General features: G+C 38.0%; 1 protein-coding gene across 7 annotated transcripts in view; it reads right to left on the minus strand.

The window, feature by feature from the left end:
* Positions 1 to 24,797, minus strand: part of LOC120516269 (echinoderm microtubule-associated protein-like 6) — a 347,341-nt gene that overhangs the window by 55,678 nt on the left and 266,866 nt on the right. For 2 of the 7 annotated variants that reach the window (XM_039737816.1, XM_039737819.1), the window contains exons 28-30: positions 23,670 to 23,684; positions 21,125 to 21,133; positions 4,858 to 4,936 (exon numbers count right to left, since the gene is read on the minus strand). In XM_039737816.1, coding sequence (XP_039593750.1) covers positions 4,858 to 4,936; positions 21,125 to 21,133; positions 23,670 to 23,684 — 103 coding nt within the window. Of the gene's footprint in view, positions 1 to 4,857; positions 4,937 to 21,124; positions 21,134 to 21,330; positions 21,366 to 23,669; positions 23,685 to 24,797 lie in introns of those variants that run through there. The other 5 variants (XM_039737818.1, XM_039737822.1, XM_039737820.1 and 2 more) reach the window with 4 other exon arrangements.

The raw sequence follows: 24,797 nt of genomic DNA on the forward strand, positions 1-24,797 counted from the left end.
CAACAAATCTTGTAATCGTGGTGTATAGAAAAGTCCTCTTTAATAATCTTGATATCCTGACATCTCACTGGAAAAAGCAGGACCAAACTCTGGTGGGACTCATTTTATAACTTATTTCTTTTAGAACTTTCAGCTTCTCCATCCACAATATCATCTTTAGAAAAAGGAATTGCACTTATTAATAAATGCGTATTTTGTTTAAATGGGATGTATAAGGGATGCTGTGAGCACTTTTCTTTTCGTCATCTCTGAATGGCAAATCACTGGTGGGATGGGGACTTTATTCTCTTTATGATGTTGCACTTTTTTGTGTACAACAAAAAATGTCTATTTTAAAATTTGTATCTGTACCACACAAATGGCATTTAACTTATTATTTAATCTTCATTAAACATCTCTTGGAAATTTTTATGTATTTGATATTTTATAATTATCTTTTTAGAATATGTCCATTCATCAGCTGATCTTGATAAAGCAGGGCCAGATGTTCCTCTCAATCATTGTTAAAGAATAACCTTTATTTTCCTTTTTTTCTAATATTTTATGAAAATCTCTTTGTTGTTTTAAACATGTCCATAAACAAATCAAGCAGTTCAGCAGTTGTCCTATTCATGGCATCACTTCATTTTCTGTATCTATTTTCTAGTGAAAAACCAGAGAGACTCTCAGCTCACCCCGACACCAATGACTGCATGGCAGGGGTGAATATGGGTGGGGATAGCATGAGAGAATACACTGACACGTGCAGGCACTCACCCACCCACCCCTTGGTAATACCAGGTCAATTAAAATACTGAAATTACAAATCTTAGCTAAAGTACGTGAAGAAGTGACCTGAGTGGACAGGGTGGTCCAGATCTAATTATGCAGATCCAGATCGTCTGAATGACTTTGATTTATGCGGGGCGATTCCAGTTCGGCACAAAGACGATTCTTCATGTCGTCAGTTTGCACACTTCTCGATGGTCTGGGATTTTTTGGGTGATTTTCTATTGTAATAAACTGAATAAGTTATAGTGTAATAAAACTTGCATAATTAGATCAAGACCACCCTATAAAAAGCCAGCCTACAACTCCAGCTAAGGGAATGATTTTACTCCTTATCACTCCTTCCTTTCAAGACCACCATTCAAAACGGCACTATAAAATTTTATAAACATGAAAATGACTAAAAAGCTCTATACAATTAAACTTGTTGGAAATACATGTAATGCATAGAAGCTTATGAAAGACATGTAAGATGATATATTCTGTGCCCTCTGTGATGATTCTGCACCACCAAACCACTTGAATGACATGATAGTCTGAAAAAGGCAGCTAAAATAATTTTGAAAGTTAGCATCATCCTAAATATTTTCATTGTCTATATTACAATGCTTTCTGAAATGTTTTATGCCTTATTTGTTTAACTCTTTCAGGGCTAATTATTAGGTCTGAATATTTTTCCCAAAAACTCAGGTTCTTAAAAAGCATACAAAGCAAACACTATATGCCTTTAACATTAAACATTAGCTTTCAAAGATCTGCTGTCACACTCCTTACATATTTACTACAAACCTGTTTGTCTAACCATTAATAATTTGAAGGGCACTTTCTGGAAAAGAAACAGATACCTTCCTTTCGTTTTGGATTTCCAGATCACTTGCATCAATATCGGAGTTTGACGAATCAGAGTCCGATTCGGCAATAATATGCAAAAAGCAAAAAAATTAATAATGCCCACAGAGGATTTTGCTTTGCACATTCACTTTGCTGTTTTACCCAATGTCAATGTCATTCTAGACGTTGTTTACTCTACGCTCCTCACAAACACACACACACACACACACACACACACACACACACAAACACACAGGTATTCGATGTCAAGTCAATGAGTCTAACAGTCCTCCTAGCAAAGAGGGTCTACCGGTAACGTGATGGTGAGTTTTGGCGACGTCTACAGCGGATTATTACCCTCGATGTTAACTAAAGTCAACATCCAACCTCAATCCTGCTGTCGACAAAAGTCGACATCAGCCCTAAAAGAGTTAAAATTTAATTCTGTCTATTGTTTCCTTTCCTTTGTTGTTGCCAGTTTTGATGTTATGCATTATTATGTGAATTTCCCATTGGGATTAATAAAGTATCTATCTATCTATCTTTATAGAACGTGATCAGTTAGACACCAACTTCTTTTACAGCCAAGTGTACTTTACCTAAAAACAAATACTTTATTGAAAAAGAGTTAAAAAGATCTTTAATAATTAAAGGATTATGACAAAGATTTTTAGTTTGATGGTTTTACATCATTGCCTTGTATAATATTTTAATGTTTACAAGTCTCTCCAAAATAAGAAATAGAAAACTATCACATTGCTGTTTTTTCATATGGTCAGATGCTCTTGCTAGCTACAAAAAAGGTCCAGGCATCCATGAAGTTCAATCCATATTTAATATGCCCTTGTGGTCTGTGTTTTGCACTCAAATAATACATTTTATTTCTATGTTATATTATTATGACTTTTCCTCTTTATTATACATCGTTGCTTTTTATTATTATTATTATATTATTATTATACTACTTTGTCTCGGCCTGGGTAAACACAGAGAAATTCCTTTCTTCCCAGCTGAAGGGGGCAAAGCTGGTAGATAAACACGACAAGTTTGTTGTACCAAAACAACACTCTCTTAAAATTAGAAGAAGTGTTACCACAACCTGCCATTTGAAACCCACCAACTGCTGAGCCCCAGAAATGCTGGAGTATCACACAGTTGCTGACCTGCTCAACTTCTGAATTGCAGATCATCTTCATCTTCCACCCTCTAAACACTGACAGGCTGTGTAGACCGAAAGAAGATAATGGCTGGAGCACCGTATGGTTGCATTTGTCTCTGCTGATATTTGGAAGGAGTTTCCCAGCAGAGACGGATTGTGGAATTGTATTCTTGAATCTGAAAGATTCTTTAAAACAAGCTAAATGGTGTGATTGCTGTTTGTGGTTGTTATTATTTTGCTGCCACAGTGGCTAGAGGCAGTTCTGTATAGAGAATTAACATTCCATGCTTCACAGACAAAAGCGTGATAGACATATGAGCACCGACAAAACCACGACGGACAAATGAGTGCCGACAAACCCGCTAACTAGTTTTCGACAAATGCGCGCCGACAAAATCGCGAGAGAGGCCAAGAGAGTGGGACGCGTACGTGCGCATTATGTACACATTATGTGCTAGGTTATAACAGTTATAACTGCTGATGGCATGCCGCGAACAAATAACTCAGTCGAGGGTTGGCATAACACGTCGTATACAAAGCAGAATTACCAGCAGTCAGGCAGCCAGCAAGTCTAAATACGCTCAACTATCAAGAAGTCTTGCTGCAATTCTTGCTACATATGCAGGGCGTGATCTTAAGGACTCTCTGCGTGCCGTGCTGATGGCATGCCGCGTCTCATAATATTGACTTCTAAAATAAACATTATTATATATGCTTTAAACTAGTAATTCATATTGAATGAAACTTTCGCGATTTTGTCGGCACGATTTTGACCCCGCGTTTTAATCAGCGCTATTTTGTCGGCGCTCATATGTCTATCGCGCTAATGTCGGGTCACACATTCCACGGTACATTTCCTAGCAGTGAAACTGGTCCATCCATGGAGATAATGCTTAGTGATGGGTACAAAAATTTAAACTGCATTCCACCATGAGAATTTTATAGTAGCTACCAAATATAGCTGTGGTAAAAAATATGGATTCTTATAATGACTTGAAGATTTGTAACGACTTGCCATTATTAAAAGAAGAATTAATTCTGGTCTGTATTACAACACCCTTCTATTAGCTGAAGCTCAAGTACAACTATATTATACACTAAGTTATGATCTCAGACACACCAGAGAGTTCAAATCAGTATGAGAAATTAAAAATAGAAATTTAGAGTTTTGAAATGGCCTACTAAAAGTCCAAACCCAAACCACGATATTGTGGCAGGACCTTAAATAATAGATCTAGCATCAAAATGCAGAAATTTCAGTGAGTTGAGGCATTTTCCAAGGATTAAAGCCATAAAGAAATGACCAGTAACTACAGGGAAAATGTGTTGGCAGGGTCTGCTAAAGATTGCACATCCAAAAAAATCATCCATCCATCCATCCATTATCCAACCCGCTATATCTTAATTACAGGGTCACGGGGGTCTGCTGGAGCCAATCCCAGCCAACACAGGGTGCAAGGCAGGAACAAATCCCCGGGCAGGGCACACGCACACACACACACACACACCCACACTATGGACAATTTAGAATCACCAATGCACCTAACCTGCATGTCTTTGGTCTGTGGGAGGAAACCCGAGCAGACACGGGGAGAACATGCAAACTCCACGCAGATAGGACACGGGAAGCGAACCACAGGTCTCATTACGGCGAGGCACCACCATGTCGCCCCAAAAAAAAATCAGTTTAATAAAATAAATAGTAGGGGTACATACACAGTCATGTGTAAATGTAATATATTATGCGTAGGTTGCTTTTGTGAAAAATGAATGAGTATTTGCATTACTAGACAAAAGAAATTCTGCATGATAAAAGTTCAACATTATAAAATTATTATTATTATTATTATTAGTAGTAGTAGTAGTAGTAGTAGTAGTAGTAGTAGTAGTAGTAGTAGTAGTAGTTATACAAGTATAAGGGTGTGAAAGTATGACAGTATTTTACGTAACACTTCAAGTAATAATGTTAACAAAGGAAAACTAAACAAAACAAGTGTTTACAAAAAAAATATTTCAAAATAATACGTTTTCTAAATTTTACATAACATGCTTTGCTATTATAACTGACTCATAGGTACACCCCTGGTCTTCGTACTGACCTCGATTAGCTTCTTCTTCTTTGTGATGTTATTTTTTTGCAGCTTTTCAGGTTGGGGGGCTGCTCTGCTGACAGGAGGCCTAAAAGTAGCAAACTCAGCATAATTAATCTTATTTACATGAATAACATTGAGCTTTTTTGTGGACCTATAATATAATTAGGCACCAGGAAAAAAAGTCCCACCTACAGGTTGGAATGCTAGTACATAATAGGAAAAGTCACTTTGCAAATACAAAATGTTGGAAATCTAAATCAGAAATGGATAATATATTGAGTTGAAATGAACTTCTCAGAAATGTTGATCTTGTTCTCATCTATTCATTACTCAGTAAGTTTTTGAACACCTTGATTTGAATTTACTGCCAGCAATTTTTTGATAATAATTTCAAGCTTTTAGCAAGTTACACAAGAAAGGTTGCACTTATATAATTTTCTTAGAACTTAATATTAATACAATTACTTATTTATTAAAGATATCCATCTGTGTGCCATATCTGGGAATGACTGTAAAACTGCAATACAAAACCCAAAAAGCTGCATTATAATTCGTCTAGTTAGATTGTGAGTATGTAAGTGGTAACACTCCATAACATATGACAGCCATTATTGCTCTGGACCTACTCTAGAAAAAAAAAAAAAGACAGACTAATAAATCAAATTATATCTCACATCCATTTAAACAATGGCAAGCACATCTTAATAAAAATTTAACAATTAAATGCATTCATAAAAACTTCTGTACACGTCAGAATTATTTTCAAATATTAAAATTCTAATAAAATAACAATGTAAAAAATGAATTCATCTGTATCATACATTTTATGAAGAAAACTACCATTTACAGAGCAGTCCAAGATTAAAACAAATTGCTACGAAACTTGGACTTTCTCAGTCAGCCATTTCAAAACTCTTTATTTACAGCAAGAGATCTTACTGCATTTAAATAGGCAATCAAAATCAAAATGTATTTTTTTTTTTATAAAAGTGAAATGAAAGAAATTTTACCCAAACACTGAACATCAGTGATGCTGTAAGTGATCAATGAAATTAGGAATGCCATACCTAAAAACATTCGAAGTTAATAAACTGTTGTTAGAATTTAAAGAAAAAAACGAAAACTGCTTGTATCTCACCAAGTTGGTTCCCGTGAGTTTAGGTTAAATACAATTATTTCTAAAAAAGTCCTGTTGTCATACATGTTCAGTTTGACATGCAAATTCACTCTGAGGCATGTCTCCTTTAGTAGTAGAGACCCTCACAGCACCTGCTACCATGATCCTTGTCTAATGATAAGAATGATGTGTGTTCAACTCAGTATTGCTTAGTCTTTGAGTTCTTTTAACTTTTTATTTTGGTGATTACTTTGTTCTCATACTGCTTGTATTTCTAACATTGTGCCATACATAAGTAATGGCAATTTGCGTTTCCCATAGTGTGATTCATTATGGTCTTGTATGCACCGATCTCTACGGAGTTTTTTGACCACATGTAAAGTTTTTCTCAGAAATGCTTGTCTGATGTATTGAGATGCACACAAAGTCACACTGAACATCTGTGACTCCTACATTGATGGACTAAAAGCCAAAAGTCTACGTGACCATCATCATAAAGTCCTTCCATGAGAACCCTAAATACAAAGAGGACTGTTTCATTTATGTTAGGTAGAATGCCCAGAGGGGACTGGGTGGTCCCGTAGCCTGGAACCCCTGCAGATTTTATTTTCTCTTCAGCCGTCTGGAGTTTTTTTTTGTTTTTTCTGTCCTCCCTGGCCATCGGACCTTACTCTTATTCTATGTTAATTAGTGTTGTCTTATTCTAATTCTTACTTTGTCTTTTATTTCTCTTTCTTCATCATGTAAAGCACTTTGAGCGACATTATTTGTATGAAAATGTGCTATAGAAATAAATGTTGTTGTTGTTGTTGAAGGACAGCTTTTCTTGACCGGCCTAGTCCTGACACTTAGGATACCTCCCAGGCTGAAGAACAGCTTTTAGCCCAAAGCAATCAAATTGAATTAAATGCTCAGCGATCGAACGCTGATTGAACCGAAGTTTTGTATTAGCCACACATAGTCGCCCAATTATACGTGACCCATGTAGACCTCCTGACCATTAAATTGACTGTCAGTCTTACTGTGACTTCATTTATTATTTATCTATTTATGCAAACATATTTACTTTTACTCGGTGTGTATTTGGAACTGTTAACAGTAACTGTGCTTCTGATAGTTTAATGTTTACTTTTACGTTTGTACTTCTTGTAGTTTAATGTCTACTTTTATATACCTTTACCTAGGGCATCTATGGGCTTGCTCCAAACAATGCTTCATTGTACTGTACAGCGACAATAAAGGTATCTTACAATTTCTTATGCAAGTATCGAACACTCAATTATCTTATGAGTGTCAAAGTGAACAAGAGTGGGGAAGAAGGAGCAGAAGTTCTAACAAATGTCCTCAAATACATAGGTGCAGGCCCACTGACTAGTCTATAGACAAGCATCTAGGATTTTAACTTAATGCATGCTGCTACAGGGAGTGAAAGTAGCGACCTGAGAAGAGGAGTGACATTTGCCCATCTTGGCTGGTTAAACACAAGACATGCTGATGCATTTTTAGTTATCTACAGCAACTTGGCAGCACATGCAGGGGCTTCTTCTAGTGGAGAGTTTCTGTAGTCCAGACATGAAAAGACCAAAGCCTAGACGATGAGTTGGGCCGCGTACTCTGTTAGATATGGTCTGATCTTTCAGATGTCTTACAGAAAGATTCTGCAAGAACAAGAGACAGTTGCAATATGGTCAGTGAAGCATATCTGGCCATCAGTCTACACCACAGGGCTGCATTTTGACTTAAGAACATTAGAACAATCTAGACGAGAACAGGCCATTCAGCCCGACAAAGCTCGCTAGTCTTATCCACTTATTTCTTCCAAAAAAACATCAGATTGAGTTTTGAGAGTCCGTAAAGTCTTACTGTTGTCACACACGTGTGCATGGGAGGCAGCTGAAGGGCTTAGAGAGGACTGATTATACATCTGCCCCGTACGCTAACGCTTTTTCTGAGTTCTCTACAGGTCTTTCCCAGGAAATCCCACCAGGAGCTGACACCTCAAAGCGGGACACATCAGTTCCGGTCCCCGCCCCGAGGACGACATCACTTCCGGTTCCAGCACCAAGGACGACATCACTTCCGCCCTCCGGCTGAACCGATTACTTTTGCAGCCAGGAAACCGAATTAAACGGGTGGCTGCCCCAAACCCTGCCATGCCTCATGTCTCTTTTTCTTACACTGTCTACCACACTACTTGGTCTCTTATTCCAAGTGTCTATCGTTCTTTGTGTAAAGAAAAACTTCCTAATGTTTGTGCGAAATTTACTCTTAACAATTTTCTAACTGTGTCCCCGTGTTCTTGATGAACTCATTTTAAAATAACAGTCTCGATCCACTGGAATAATTCCCTTCATAATTTTAAACATTTCAATAATTTTTTACCTCTTGATCTTCTTTTCGTTAAACTGTAAAGGCTCAGCTCTTTTAATCTTTCCTCATAATTCAACCCCTGTAGACCTGGAATCAGCCTAGTCGCTCTTCTCTGGACCTTTTCAAGTGCTGCTATGTCCTTTTTGTAGCCTGGTGACCAAAACTGCACACAGTACTCCAGATGAGGCCTCACCAGTGCGTTATAAAGGTTGAGCAGAACCTCCTCGAACTTGTACTCCACACATCAAGGCGCTATATAACCTAACATACTGTTTTCCTTCTCAATGGCTTCTGAACACTGTTGGAAAGTTGATAGTTTATAGTCCACTATGACTCCTAAATCCTTCTCATAAGGTGTACTCTCGATTTTCCGACCGCCCATTGTGCATTCAAACCTAATATTTTTACTTCCTATGTGTAATACTTTACATTTACTGACATTAAATTTCATCTGCCACAAATCTGCCCAAGCCTGTACGCTATCCAAGTCCTTCTGTAATGATATAACGGATTCCAAATTATCTGCTAATCCACCTATCTTGGTATCACCTGCAAACTTAACCAGCTTGTAACTTCTATTCCTATCTAAATCATTTATATATATTAAAAATAGCAGCGGCCCTAGCATTGACCCCTGTGGGGTCTTAACATCGGCCAGTTGTGATGAGGTTCCTTGTACCATCGCTCCCTACTTCCTGTATCTGAGCCAATTCTGCACCCATCTAAAAACCAACCTCTCATGTGGCACCTTATCAAATGCTTTCTGAAAGTCCAGATAAATAATATCATAAGCTCCACTTTGATCGTATCCTTTTGTTGCCTCCTCATACAATTCCAGGCTGTTAGTAAAACACGACCTCCCTCTTCTCAACCCATGCTGACTGTTCAGAATAACTCCTGTCCTTGCCATGTGTTGTTTAATCTCATCTTTAATAATTCCTTCCATTAATTTTCCTGTGATGCATGTTAAGCTTACTGGCCTATAGTTGCTTGGATCTGCCCTGTCACCCTTTTTATATAATGGGATGATATTTGCCATTTTCCAGTCCTTCAGAATCTCTCCAGTGCATAGTGACTTCCTAAAAATACGTGTCAAGGGTTTATATCTGTACTCACTAGCCTCCTTAAGAACACGAGGGTGAATATTATCTGGTCCTGGTGATTTGTTTGATTACAGCTTATTTAATCTGAGCAGCATTTCTCTTTCTACAAATTCCAAATCCCTCAGTACCTCCTTAGTAGTCCCTGTTACCTCTGGGAGGTTATCCACTTGCTCACTTGTGAACACCTCACTTGGTGGATGTTAGCAAAAACGAGCCATACTGAATAGATAAATAGACATTTGCATTTCATTATTGTTTGGATGCTGGTCAGGGAAAAAAGAAGCGATTATGGGTAATGAATCATAAGTTAACTAAGACTAAAGAAGTCAGTTTCATTAACAACAGTGATTGGGTACTACTTAAGAAAGTGGCTGTAATGAATACACGCAGCCATCATGGCCCACTGAGATCTCCGTTTGACACTCCTGAGATAGCTTAAGATTTTACACATCTGGATGCAAACATATTTTATTAGGACTGTTTCCTTTACACCCACAGTTGCTTAATGACCTTTGAGGTCTTTACAATAAAATACTATATATGGAATACCGGTAAGCATTAGTAGCATTCCATGTCATAAAGTCTTTATGTTGGCAGAACCAAAATGACACAATACCACCTCTGTGGGTCTCAGTCTACAAGATTTGTGAAGATGTAAAGCAAACTATGTTCAGCAAAGTGGACAGAAAATCTGGAGGAAAGTCTGATAAGTGTCAGCAAGAGAGATGAAACCAAATTTCAATTCAAGCAAGAAACACTATTATTTCACATTAACTATCCATCCATCCATTTTCTAACCCGCTGAATCCAAATACAGGGTCACGGGGGTCTGCTGGAGCCAATCCCAGCCAACACAGGGCACAAGGCAGGGTGCCAACCCACCGCAGGACACACACAAACACACCCACACACCAAGCACACACTAGGGCCAATTTAGAATCGCCAATCCACCTAACCAGCATGTCTTTGGACTGTGGGAGGAAACCGGAGCGCCCGGAGGAAACCCACGCAGACACGGGGAGAACATGCAAACTCCACGCAGGGAGGACCCGGGAAGCGAACCCAGGTCTCCTAACTGCGAGGCAGCAGCGCTACCACTGCGCCACCGTGCCGCCCTTTTCACATTAACTAGAAAATTGTAATTCACTAGCATTTCTCATCTAGCTTAAGAAATTTTGAGAAGACAACTAACGCAAAAGCTGCAGTGTTTTAATGCATAAAGTTGAAGTGACTCATGTCTAGCATTTTGGATGATGGCATCTTTTCCAAAAATTGAATTAAATTATGTCATTTTCTGTATCCATCCATCCATCTTCCAACCCGCTGAATCCGAACACTGGATCACGGGGGTCTGCTGGAGCCAATCCCAGCCAACACAGGGCACAAGGCAGGGTGCCAACCCACCTCAGGACACACACAAACCCAACAAACACACACTAGGGCCAATTTAGAATCACCAATCCACCTAACCGGCATGTCTTTGGACTGTGGGAGGAAACCCACACAGACAAGGGGAGAACATGCAAACTCCACGCAGGGAGGACCCGGGAAGTGAACCTTGGTCTGTTTACTGTGAGGCAGCAGCGCTACCACTGTGCCACCGTGCCACCCCATTTTCTGTATTTGATTTGCAATTTAGAATGATCTTAAGAAATTAGCTTTTAATGTTAATATATTTTTTTCTGATAAGTGGCAGAAAATTCCAATTTTATCCATTCAAAGGGTATAGTACAACAGAGTAAAAAAAATATAAAAGTCTAAGGGAGCATGCACACTTTGTGCATTCTCTGTATGTTATATAAACACGGGAAGAGAACCAGTGTCATTTTAAAAATAAATAAGCTTATTCGAATTGCCAAACAAGTTCCTGTCAATATTGAAATGTACGTTATTCTGACTAGTACTTATAACTATTGTCTTACACATGCTTCCATTACATTTTTAGAATGGGAAGACAAAGACTTGTCATTTCAACCCTGATTGGTGATTTACTTTCTTATGAAGAAAGAAATCCTCGCAGATAACATTCATGCAGCTTTCAACATGCATATGAAGACAACTGTATTGAATGTGACAATTCAGTATCAGGCATAGTTAAAGACGATGGAATACAGACATCACCACAGCAGACCCAGTCGTCATTAGCTGCCTCTAGTGACAGCGACAAAGACAAAGACAAACTGTCCAGGCAGCAGTGTTGAATCACAGAACAGTGTGAAAAAAGCTTTCATGAGGATGGGAAGTTTGTAGAGCAGTCAATAAAGTACTGTACATATAATTAATTATAGTCTAATCATTATCAATTTGATCTTTATTAAATCCTAAGATTAATATGATCCTTACATTTTGGCGCAACCCTTAAAAAAACATTACCAACATATACATTATCATAATTTTAATTAAGGAATTGGCTTTTAAACTATACAGTGGACATGAAAAATGCATACAAGGCTACAGAAGAATATCTGTAAAAACTTTAAATCTTTCATGACAGATTTAAAGTTTATAATAATTTGTCAAGCATTCAGCATAATTTAATTTCTACGGTACCACATGAACTTTCGAAAATAAATAACATGTTAATTGCTTGTAGGAAAACATACTGCAGCATGTTAATTCCACGGTTCAGAACATACAATATGCACTGTGTTGTTTGCAACCCAGATACCTGAAATATTGGGAAAACAGTAATGGCGTACTGCACGATGGCGTGCAGTGAATACACTTGACTTGAGCATTCCTAGTTTTCTTCCTCTTTCTCTGTACGTTTAGCATTCGTTTGCTCAGAGGTTGATGCGCTTGCTGCTTCCTGAGCGGCTCTTCTTTTCTCCACCCTAGCGGCCCGCTGCTTCTCTTCTTTCGTCGGCATCATTTCGCGTTAATTAAAACTGATTAAGTCAGTGTTTGTGTTGCAGCTACTTAGTACAATTTCCTTAATTTTTCACTTAAGCTGGCACTGAAGTCTTCGATCTGCCTCAAGAATGATTTAAGATATGAAGAGGTAGACGTAGTGATGGCGAAGGTGGGAGGGATAAGAACGGAGGCCGTATGCTTACTGCTGAGAGTTAATTCTACAATAACATAAAATAAAAATAAAAAGAGGAATAACCTTGGAGGTCAATCGTCACCCCAAAACCGGATAGTAGGCACCACGTTGTATATGTGTACCAAATTTCAGGTCAATAGGTCAAATGGTTTACGAGCTACACGTGATTTAAAATCCTGGACAGACAAACAAACAGCCACGGTAGCATATTATATAAGAAAGTACTTTCCAGTACTTACTGGTACCATTTAAAAAATATAAAAGATTATTTTAACATTTAATGGGAAAATTAATACAGCAGTTAATATGCAGTTTCATAAAATTGAATTTACACTTGTTTGTGTAAATTTCCTTTGTTTTTGGTGTACAGGAGCAAACAAATCCTTTAAAAATGAATGGCAGAGGCTCAGGCTGTCACAAAAACCAAGATTTTCTAGTGAAAAAGAGAAGATTTTGCTAGAAAACAAATGAGCGAAAGAAAGACGACTAGTAAGGGGATGGGCCTACCTAGCACCAGTTAAAAGGGACAGAAGCTCACTCATGATGTCCAGCAGGTTGATTTGTGCCTTTTTGAGGTAAACGGTGTGCTCTGTGCTAGTATAGCCTTTAAGGTAGTAGCATTAGAATGGACAGCACATCAAACATACATTAATTACACAAATCAAAGCTTGACAAATATCTAACTACTGGCTATTTCTTCAGATGAACAACAAGATTTAGTTCATAATATTTGGAAAACAGGAGTATACAGTTCCTTAAAATAACCCAGATAGTCACAGCCTGTCTTCTAAAGGCCCCAAGGGCTCATTTATACTTCACGCGACGCGATGCATGCTGCAGCGGACACTCCTGCTACGCAAGCGTTGAAGTGTTTATACTTGCGAGCGTACTTTACGTAAATCTGGAGGAGTCCACCAGGTGGCAGTGTGAGATATTATCACGGTGAGAACATGTTCGGCTTCTCTGTGTTGTGAATTGCCTAAATCACCTATTAAATTCCGATAACACCTTACCGCAATATCTGTGAAAAGGATGTTTATTGATTAAATCCATCAATCCAGGGATGTGTCCATTCCAACAAGCATTGGGCACGACTGAGAAACAATCCCTGGACGAAGTCTCCGCTCATCGCAAGGTGAATACAAGCACACATACACTCGCGTCATTTTAGCGGCACCAAATCCCCAAATCTGCTTATCTTTGGAAGGAAAGCGGAGCACAGTGTGGAATACAAGCAGGAAATACCAGCCACGTAACTCCCTGCGAGACAGCAGTGCTATTGCTCCGCCACCGTGTCACCCCCATGTGTGTAATTATTAACAGTATTCATTATTTAAATGAAATTATATGTAAAATGTAACATACACACTTTAATGCATTTCATCATGAAAGTGATATCAAGTATGAATCTAAAGATTCTAAATGTGCAGAGAGTTGGAATATCAGACATTTAATGTGTTCTGTGTGGTGATCTTTTGCTGCTTGCCGCAGCTGTCAGGTCCAAGAAGCTCATAGCGATTAAAAACTGGGATGACGTTTACGATGGTCTGCTTTAATGATAAAGTAAACTACGAGGTTAAAGTGGACATTTCGAGATTAAAGCCAAAATTTCCACTTTAATCACAAAATACACGTTTTCACCGTGTCCTTTATTTTTTTCTCAGTGGTTCAAATATAACGCTATGCATGATGTTGCTGTTGTTAAGTTGCAAAAATAAAAAATTTAAAAAGACGACACAAAAGATGGTATGTGAGACTTTTAAAATGTATCGTGTCATTACGATCGGGAATATGCGACGCTTGAATATAAAAGCACCACGAATGCATCTGTATGTCGGCATTTTGGTTCACCACTTTGAACCATTCATCAAACAGCAAAGCGCGCACATCGATCCCCGAAGGATCTCCATAGAGGCTTGCTGTCACATGTAGATAGTAAACAGAGACTCTGACGTCACGTTCCGACTTTTAGCACACTGCGCCCCCCGAGTTTTTGCTGGTACTGCAACTCGCGCACGCGTCGCGTTAATTTCTGAGGACCTGCTCAGAGGACGCATGAAATGAACGCTGGAAACGAGTGGCAGCCATGATGCGGACGCGTACGCGTTCTGAGCGTGAAGTATAAATGAGCCCTTACAGAAAGTGAATGTAAACTGATTTTACAAAAAAAAAAAAAAAACAAAACTTCTAAACTGTTTGTATTTTATTATGTATAATCTGAAATCCCAATTCAATAACTGTGTTAAAAACTCCTTTATTAATACACTGAAATAACATTTCCTTAAACAATTCATCCGTCCAGCATATTAGTTCTCAGCATCTCTGGCACACTCCTCTAATTCTTCACTTTTTCATATGAATGGCTGTCGTTAAGTCCTTTCAAAACTGCAAAGCCTCACATTGTCGCTTTCTCACTTATCTGTCATTTGTCTGCTTGTGTGTTTTACACCATTGTCCTGTTGCATGATCTACGTTCAATTGGGCTTTATTTATTGGAACTAAGGTGTGAACTATCGCCCACTTACCATCCCCATCAAAAAGAGTGATGAGAAGTAGCAGTTTTTTCGCACACTCCGTGCTTTGCATTCTGCACAATTCATTTGACAAGTTGGGTTGAGCTGAATAGCCTGTTCTCTTCAAAATCTTTATTCCTAGCATTGTTACTGTAATGTTCCTACAACCAGTTCAAAGCTCAAAAGACAAGAGGACACAGTCTTAATATTGAAACTATAGTGCCTTTCACTAAGGCCCACTTTGAAAACAGCAGACAGTCAATACAGTTAAAATCAGTTAAGTCTGTGAAGTAAAATTCAAAGCCGGAGGTATTTTTGTACTGAAATGTGACGTTCATCTCATTAGAAAGTAACCTATCAGTAGCTGCAAAATATGAAACTGAACTAGACCAGGATGTCCATGTGGACTAAAGTTACTGTAAACTTTTGCTACAATGGATTTCCTGTGGTTAACAGAAGCTCCTTGTTTAATGTGACATGCTGCTTGCTCCTGTTGCCATATACAGTATATACAGTGGTGTGAAAAACTATTTGCCCCCTTCCTGATTTCTTATTCTTTTGCATGTTTGTCACACAAAATGTTTCTGATCATCGAACACATTTAACCATTAGTCAAATATAACACAAGTAAACACAAAATGCAGTTTTTAAATGATGGTTTTTATTATTTAGGAGAAAAAAAATACAAACCTATATATATATATATATATATATATATATATATATATATATATATATATATATACATAAATATATACACACATATAAATATGTATATAAATATACACTCACCTAAAGGATTATTAGGAACACCTAATACTAATACGGTGTTTGACCCCCTTTCGCCCTCAGAACTGCCTTAATTCTACATGGCATTGATTCAACAATGTGCTGAAAGCATTCTTTAGAAATGTTGGCCCATATTGATAGGATAGCATCTTGCAGTTGATGGAGATTTGTGGGATGCACATCCAGGGCACGAAGCTCCCGTTCCACCACATCCCAAAGATGCTCTATTGGGTTGAGATCTGGTGACTGCGGGGGCCATTTTAGTACAGTGAACTCATTGTCATGTTCAAGAAACCAATTTGAAATGATTCAAGCTTTGTGACATGGTGCATTATCCTGCTGGAAGTAGCCATCAGAGGATGGGTACATGGTGGTCATGAAGGGATGGACATGGTCAGAAACAATGCTCAGGTAGCCCGTGGCATTTAAACGATGCCCAATTGGCACTAAGGGGCCTAAAGTGTGCCAAGAAAACATCCCCACACCATTACACCACCACCACCAGCCTGCACAGTGGTAACAAGGCATGATGGATCCATGTTCTCATTCTGTTTACGCTAAATTCTGACTCTACCATTTGAATGTCTCAACAGAAATCGAGACTCATCAGACCAGGCAACATTTTTACAGTCTTCAACTGTCCAATTTTGGTGAGCTTGTGCAAATTGTAGCCTCTTTTTCCTATTTGTATTGGAGATGAGTGGTACCTGGTGGGGTCTTTTGCTGTTATAGCCAATCCTCCTCAAGGTTGTGCGTGTTGTGGCTTCACAAATGCTTTGCTGCATACCTTGGTTGTAACGAGTGGTTATTTCAGTCAAAGTTGCTCTTCTATCAGCTTGAATCAGTCGGCCCATTCTCCTCTGACCTCTAGCATCAACAAGGCATTTTCGCCCACAGGACTGCCGCATACTGGATGTTTTTCCCTTTTCACACCATTCTTTGTAAACCCTAGAAATGGTTGTGTGTGAAAATCCCAGTAACTGAGCAGATTGTGAAATACTCAGACTGGCCTGTCTGGCACCAACAACCATGCCACGCTCAAAATTGCTTAAATCACCTTTCTTTCCCATTCTGACATTCAGTTTGGAGTTCAGGAGATTGTCTTGACCAGGACTACACCCCTAAATGCATTGAAGCAACTGCCATGTGATTGGTTGATTAGATAATCGCATTAATGAGAAATTGAACAGGTGTTCCTAATAATCCTTTAGGTGAGTGTATATATATTGTGGAGCCGACCTGGACACAGACAGGCGGACATGTTCTTAATCACCACCACACGTTTATTTACAAACTATTTACAACAATGAAGTCACACAGACTCAGTCCATTTAGTGCACAATTACCCCAACAATCACAGTCCTGGCCACAAATGCCTTCTTCTCGGGCCGCCTCCACTCTCCTTTCTTGCCTTGTCCTTCTTCCACCCAACTCTAGCCTCGAATGAATGGAGACGGCCCCTTTTATACAGTCCCCGGATGAGCTCCAGGTGTTCCCGGCATTCCTCCTCTGGCCACACCCCAGCATGGCGGAAGTGCTGGCTGTCCTCCCGACAGCTCTCCGGGTGCCATCCTAAATCTTCCCCCAGCACTTCCTGGTGTGGAGGAAGAGCTGGCGTAACAGGTCCCCAAGGCATTGGGGTGCCTCCTGGCGGTGACCACGGGCCTCTACAGGGTGGAGCTTCCATTCCCTGTACCCGTGGCCCCCAGAGCAACCAGGAAGGCGGCCCCCACGTGATCCAGGGTGGGCTCTGACCCTTTTCCGGTCCCTCACGGCGTCCCGGCCGGGTCGTTGCCCCTGGCATCCCTGACAATATATATACAGTGGTGTGAAAAACTATTTGCCCCCTTCCTGATTTCTTATTCTTTTGCATGTTTGTCACACAAAATGTTTCTGATCATCAAACACATTTAACCATTAGTCAAATATAACACAAGTAAACACAAAATGCAGTTTTTAAATGATGGTTTTTATTATTTAGGGAGAAAAAAAATCCGAACCTTCATGGCCCTGTGTGAGAAAGTAATTGCCCCCTGAACCTAATAACTGGTTGGGCCACCCTTAGCAGCAATAACTGCAATCAAGTGTTTGCGATAACTTGCAATGAGTCTTTTACAGCGCTCTGGAGGAATTTTGGCCCACTCATCTTTGCAGAATTGTTGTAATTCAGCTTTATTTGAGGGTTTTCTAGCATGAACCGCCTTTTAAAGGTCATGCCATAGCATCTCAATTGGATTCAGGTCAGGACTTTGACTAGGCCACTCCAAAGTCTTCATCTTGTTTTTCTTCAGCCATTCAGAGGTGGATTTGCTGGTGTGTTTTGGGTCATTGTCCTGTTGCAGCACCCAAGATCACTTCAGCTTGAGTTGACGAACAGATGGCCGGACATTCTCCTTCAGGATTTTTTGGTAGACAGTAGAATTCATGGTTCCATCTATCACAGCAAGCCTTCCAGGTCCTGAAGCAGCAAAACAACCCCAGACCATCACACTACCACCACCATATTTTACTGTTGGTATGATGTTCTTTTCTGAAATGCTGTGTTCCTTTTACGCCAGATGTAACGGGACATTTGCCTTCCAAAAGTTCAACTTTTGTCTCATCAGTCCACAAGGTATTTTCCCAAAAGTCTTGGCAATCATTGAGATGTTTCTTAGCAAAATTGAGACGAGCCCTAATGTTCTTTTTGCTTAACAGTGGTTTGCGTCTTGGAAATCTGCCATGCAGGCTGTTTTTGCCAAGTCTCTTTCTTATGGTGGAGTCGTGAACACTGACCTTAATTGAGGCAAGTGAGGCCTGCAGTTCTTTAGACGTTGTCCTGGGGTCTTTTGTGACCTCTCGGATGAGTCGTCTCTACGCTCTTGGGGTAATTTTGGTCGGCCGCCACTCCTGGGAAGGTTCACCACTGTTCCATGTTTTTGCCATTTGTGGATAATGGCTCTCACTGTGGTTCACTGGAGTCCCAAAGCTTTAGAAATGGCTTTATAACCTTTACCAGACTGATAGATCTCAATTACTTCTGTTCTCATTTGTTCCTGAATTTCTTTGGATCTTGGCATGATGTCTAGCTTTTGAGGTGCTTTTGGTCTACTTCTCTGTGTCAGGCAGCTCCTATTTAAGTGATTTCTTGATTGAAACAGGTGTGGCAGTAATCAGGCCTGGGGGTGGCTACGGAAATTGAACTCAGGTGTGATACACCACAGTTAGGTTATTTTTTAACAGGGGGCAATTACTTTTTTACATAGGGCCATGTAGGTTTGGATTTTTTTTCTCCTTAAATAATAAAAACTATCATTTAAAAACTACATTTTGTGTTTACTTGTGTTATATTTGACTAATGGTTAAATGTGTTTGATGATCAGAAACATTTTGTGTGACAAACATGCAAAAGAATAAGAAATCAGGAAGGGGCAAATAGTTTTTCACACCACTGTATGTATATATATATATATATATATATATATATATATATATATATATATATATATATATATATATATATATATATATATATATATATATACACATACACACACGCACACACATAGCCTCCCTGACCAACAGTGATTCCCCAACCTCCCACAGGGTTCCATGGGAGATGGAGTCCTCCACAGCCTGGTTGGGAGCTGGGGTGGCCGCTAAGGGGTGCGGCCTGGATTCCACAGCCCGGCTGGATAAATCTTCAGCCCAAAACCGGAAGTGCAATTGGGACCAGGTGGTCAAGCACCTAGAACACTTCCGGGAGGGCTATAAAAGGGGCGATTCACCACCACTCAGTGGCCAGAGTTGGGTGGAGGAGGACAAGGTTGCTTGAGAGGAGTGGTGGTGCCAAAGAGGAAGAGAAAGTGATTGTGTTAAGTGCTTTTGGGACTGTGTATTGCCTGTGGGGTTCACGGGGAAGACGTGCCCCACAGGTGAAGAAAATAAAGTCTGTTTGTGTTTTTTACACATGCCTCAGTGCGAGTCTGTGTCGGGTCGGGCACTATATAGCGTCCATATCACAATATATATATATACACAATATTTTACAGTAATACAGAATAACATATGAAAAAAATGACATAAATTCTCTCTGTGGCTCTGCCCAGAGGTCGTGTTTCAAATTTATATGAAAATTAGCGTGGTAGATGAAATTTGTCAAGTAAAGGAATGATTAAGTTTGCATATTCAGTACACCGAGGACCACCACTAGAGGGCTGAACTTGAAGATCACCATGTTGACTTCAGGAAAAATGTTTCAACAATGTGTTCATCTGTCATACTAAATTACATATAAAAGTACATATTAAATGAGTTTGTTGAAGGCTGAAGGCTTAACCAGTAATTGATGTAAAACTACATTGCCAGCCTGAGGCACCAAGATACATGCTGGCCATATGGATATAAACATGCAATAAAAACTGTCGTAATATGGACCTAAGTTAGAAATCAACTCTATGGGAAAACCAGTGGGTCATACAACAGGCCATTACAGCACCTACGTTAACATCTTATAGACTATGGGCAAACACTTGCAAAATTGGAACTCCATTTATGACTATAGCTGAGCTTATCAGGACTGGTCTCCAGCAGTCTAAATTGCTTGAACTGGCAATGAGTTCTTGTCAGCGGTGACACCACCTTCTTACTTCAGTTGTAAGACTGACAGCAATGATGGTGCAACATTCCTGAAGGGCACACAACCAAAACAGCTGATTTTATGGCGTGGCGTTCCATCATCGATGTTTGTCAGTCACCTCTAGTGACTATGGAAAGAAGCTTAACACTGGTTGTACAAGTCATTTTTAAGCAAACTGGGCCACTTTATTACCAGCTTTACAGCATTTCAGCTTTACAATAGCAGAAAACATCCTACCCTCAGTACGATTTATGCCAGAACAATGAATTATGTGAATACTGCATTATCAGCAGCAAATAATACTGTGAACAGAGTTCAGAATGATTTCCATAATGATGAAACAACACAACTGTTTAATCTATGTGCATATTGTATGTATATTAAAGTAGTAAACTGGTTCCACGTTTTAGTGCGAGGTATTCATTTTTAAGTCATGCCTAACATTTGTAAACTTTTAAACGAGGATTTAACAGCTTTCCATGTTTTCCTACTGTAATTTCATTACACCGTACTGCACATATTGTTCACAAATGACCTTCTCCTCCGGAATTAAGATGTCAGTTTGTGAGGTGGAATGAACAATTACTTTTTCCTTATTCAAAAAAACAAAAAAAACAAATGAACAAAAGCATCTGAGGTTTGAGTACAAATATATATATATGGTATATCGAGGCAATCAGACATTAAAATACATCACACAAAGAGCGAGACATTTACCTGGATCCTCTTTGAAGCAGCAAATAAAGCCAAGTAGAAAATTTAGTAGTTAAGTCAAAAGAATGAAGATTTCCTTTAAGTCATGCACAAGCAACCTTTAGATTTGTTGTCATTCTTGTGTAGTACAAACCATGCTTTTCAAGCATGCTAGCAAAAGAATTTATAAAAAGAAAGAGTGCACCAGTCTACAAATTGAAGTCTCATACCCTGGCATCACTTGGCAAACTGTGTACTAAAGCGCCTACGGGATAGGAAGAAAGAAGCGTGTCAATGCTTCAAGGTGAGTGTAGCCAAAAAAAGATTATAGACCTGTATACCATGCTGCAGTCCTTTCCTTACATATTATACTTAAGAGGTTATTATTTGCTAGGATTAATATTGAAGGAGGTATGCAATATTTGCCAGTTTCTTAAAATGAAGTTTATTATTAATTTGTAAGTTAAATACGTATATGTGACAATAAAAGATTTCCTTCAAAAACAATATCCTTTAGGGTAACAGGCTCGGGTATGGGATTAGAAGCTCATGTTTGACCCCAGCTTTGCTCAAAAGTAAGATTCTCAATCAAAGAGAGCGTAGCACATCACAACACACAGCTTAGCAATGTTGCAGGTAACCTGAAAGACATAGGAAGTGTCAGAGAATGAAATGCTCCCTGGTCCAAAAAAAACGAACTCCAAGCAGAGGCATGCTTTCAAAAACACCGAAGACGCTCAATATCTATCTCTGCCAAGTAATCCTTCAATGAAAGCCAGCATAAAGCCAAAAAAAGAAAGACTTTTGCACTTTGAAAATATCAATTATTTTCATCAAATGCAAAATAAAGCTGCAAGCAATCTAGAGTAAAGGGTAGAAATTAAGTCTTGGCAATGAGGATTTGAATTCAGTAAACAGTTATGTGTTTATTACCTCTGTTTCTGGAGAGATTCTGCTGACAGCTCATAAAGCTTGGGAATAATGCTTTAAAAATACTCGAAAAATAAGATGTATAGTTAATTGTCAAAGCTGTTAGAAATCCATATTGCCTGGAAAGAGCAAGTAGCATCATGATTTTTTCATGCCTGTTCCAAAACCTGAAGTGATATTGTTAAATATCAGGGAAAGGCCAATTTTTTATTGTCACTTATTATTTTTCAGAAGATATGGGAATCACTTGATGTCTGGTATTGTTTTTTAGCGTATCATCTAAACAAAGATATATTAATATAGATATAATTAATATAGATATAATAAAGATATATTAATAATCTTCATATTATTTAACTGTGGTATCACACAAAGCACAATTTTCAAAGGTAATGCAATAATAATTAATCGAATACAAAAGCAATGTTGGATACATATATCAAAAGTATTTTATAACTCTCTACAATCATACAGTATGTACAAAATATCATTACATAAATTACATTTAAAAGGGCTACTGAATTAAGTTTACATTATGTGCTGGTTGAAAACAGGTACCAATGTTCAAATTTCTTAAGGTAAATTATTGGATACACAAATTCAAGATGTCATGTATCTATTTAAATAGTACTACAATGTGAAATACTAATAATAAGAAGTCACGAGGCTACCTGCTTGTTGAACTGCACATTTAAGATTAAATCACTGAAAACACTTTTAAACAAAAAATGTTAACTAAGTGACAAAAAAGTAATCTATTTAAAAAACATAGTATGTAACTATTTTCAAACTAAATACAAAGCATTTATATTTTAAAATCTAATTTACTTATATTTGCATATTCAAATTCAGAAATGTTACTACTTAAATGATATTTGTACTAAAATTTCACATTCTAACTTTATGTGCAGCTATTTATGATATTAACATAATTACTATTTGTTTTAAAATGTTTGCCACTGTATTAATTATAGACAAAGCAAATTACTTATATTACTATAAATGTATAGTGGACTCCTTTACTAATTATACTAAAGAAAAACGGAACACAAGATCATAGAACATCACACACGGCTTATTGTTTTATTATGCTTCATAAAAATATCAGAAAAAACATTCACTCAAACTTTTATGATAGATATTCTAAATGTAGTATTTCACTTAATATAAAAAGAATGTATACATAAAGCAAACAAGACTTTAAATAAAATTAACAACCATACATTAATACTTTTACATTTTCTAAGACATTTTAGATTTTAAAACAGACATCATGTGTCAAAAATAGATGAATGTCCAGTTAACATCATCCTCTCATTTGGTATCACAAAATTTAGATTTGATAATTAAAATAATAAAGACAAAAATGTGCACAAGTTGGACAGCACTGGAAATAATTCAATTCTAAAATAATATTTCCGTATTGACAACTGAACCAAATGATCTGAAGCTGCCAGATGAGAGCAGACCCAAAACACATGCACAATTATTGTAGTAAACGGACATTGGCTGTATTTTAATTAACTGTATGTAAATCCTCAAAAGTACTACAAATAAGGTAAAGCTATTTTTTAAAAAGATTACTGTAGAAAGGAATACTAAGAAATGCATACCCAGTGTTTCATGTGAAGGTACTTACTTGACAATTCCCTGCCTCCAAAGGAAAGCAAGTTAAAATACAATACACACATTAAGAGTTTCTTATAAGTCACAGAAGGAAATGCTTTGTACCTTATTCAGTATGAAGGATCATGGGTGTATGAATTATGGATAAAAAATGAATGCAAAAAAAAATATAAAAATAAAAGTAAGCTTAAAATCTAGATCATGACTAAAAATGCTGAGGGCTAAGACAATGATATTTGGGTTCTGGTTCTAAAGGGAGGGCAAATAAGAAGCAGACTTGAAAATGTAGTCTGAACAATGAGACAATCCATATCTGAATAAAAAATGTCCAATTTTGAACGTGGGCAAAATATTTTCCTTTGTAATAATAGAAAAATGGTCACTTTATTAGTTACACTTGCCCTTCTCATGTACTGACTGCATAATATCTGCAAACAGTATTATTTAAAACAGGTAGGCAAATAGCTATATGCTATGTGAGAATGGTATTATGGTATGGAGCTGATCTACCAGACATTTTAATGGACAATGATGCTATGTGTGATATACTGTGACGATGACTGACATCCTGTATTGTAAAACTTAAAATATATTTAATTCTAATCAATTTACAATAAGTAAATATTTACACTTTGTTAATCTGCTTACAGACAATTAATGTTATATTAGCACCACGTTACCATACCTAAGGCTACTATTATTATTACTATTTAATCAACACAGAGAGAACACCAGCACACTCCTCCCTATAAAACAACTTTTTTTTGTTAAAATTCATGCTAAACCTTTCACTTTTTGCACTACTTTCACTTGTCCTTACTTTATGTATAGTTCATGGATGTAATTGATTACTTTTTGTAATGAATTTGGATTTATTTTCATGGACCTTGACTTGACTCAGATCGCAGCCTCAGGGGCAACCAATATGAATCTTTTTGATGAAAACTAGATGAAACTTTATTTTAAATTGCCCACTGCTGCCTGATTTGTGAACATTTGTCTTTGCAACTTGGAGATCTAGGAATTGGGAATGTTCTGTCTTCTTAAATATATTGGATGTACTGGATCGTTGTCAATGCCTTCTAATATACTCTTCAACTGAAGAAGTGAACTAATGTTCACACCAACCTGGCTGGCGGTG

Source organism: Polypterus senegalus, chromosome 16, assembly GCF_016835505.1.
Source record: "Polypterus senegalus isolate Bchr_013 chromosome 16, ASM1683550v1, whole genome shotgun sequence".
NCBI classification, from domain to species: Eukaryota; Metazoa; Chordata; class Cladistia; order Polypteriformes; family Polypteridae; genus Polypterus; species Polypterus senegalus.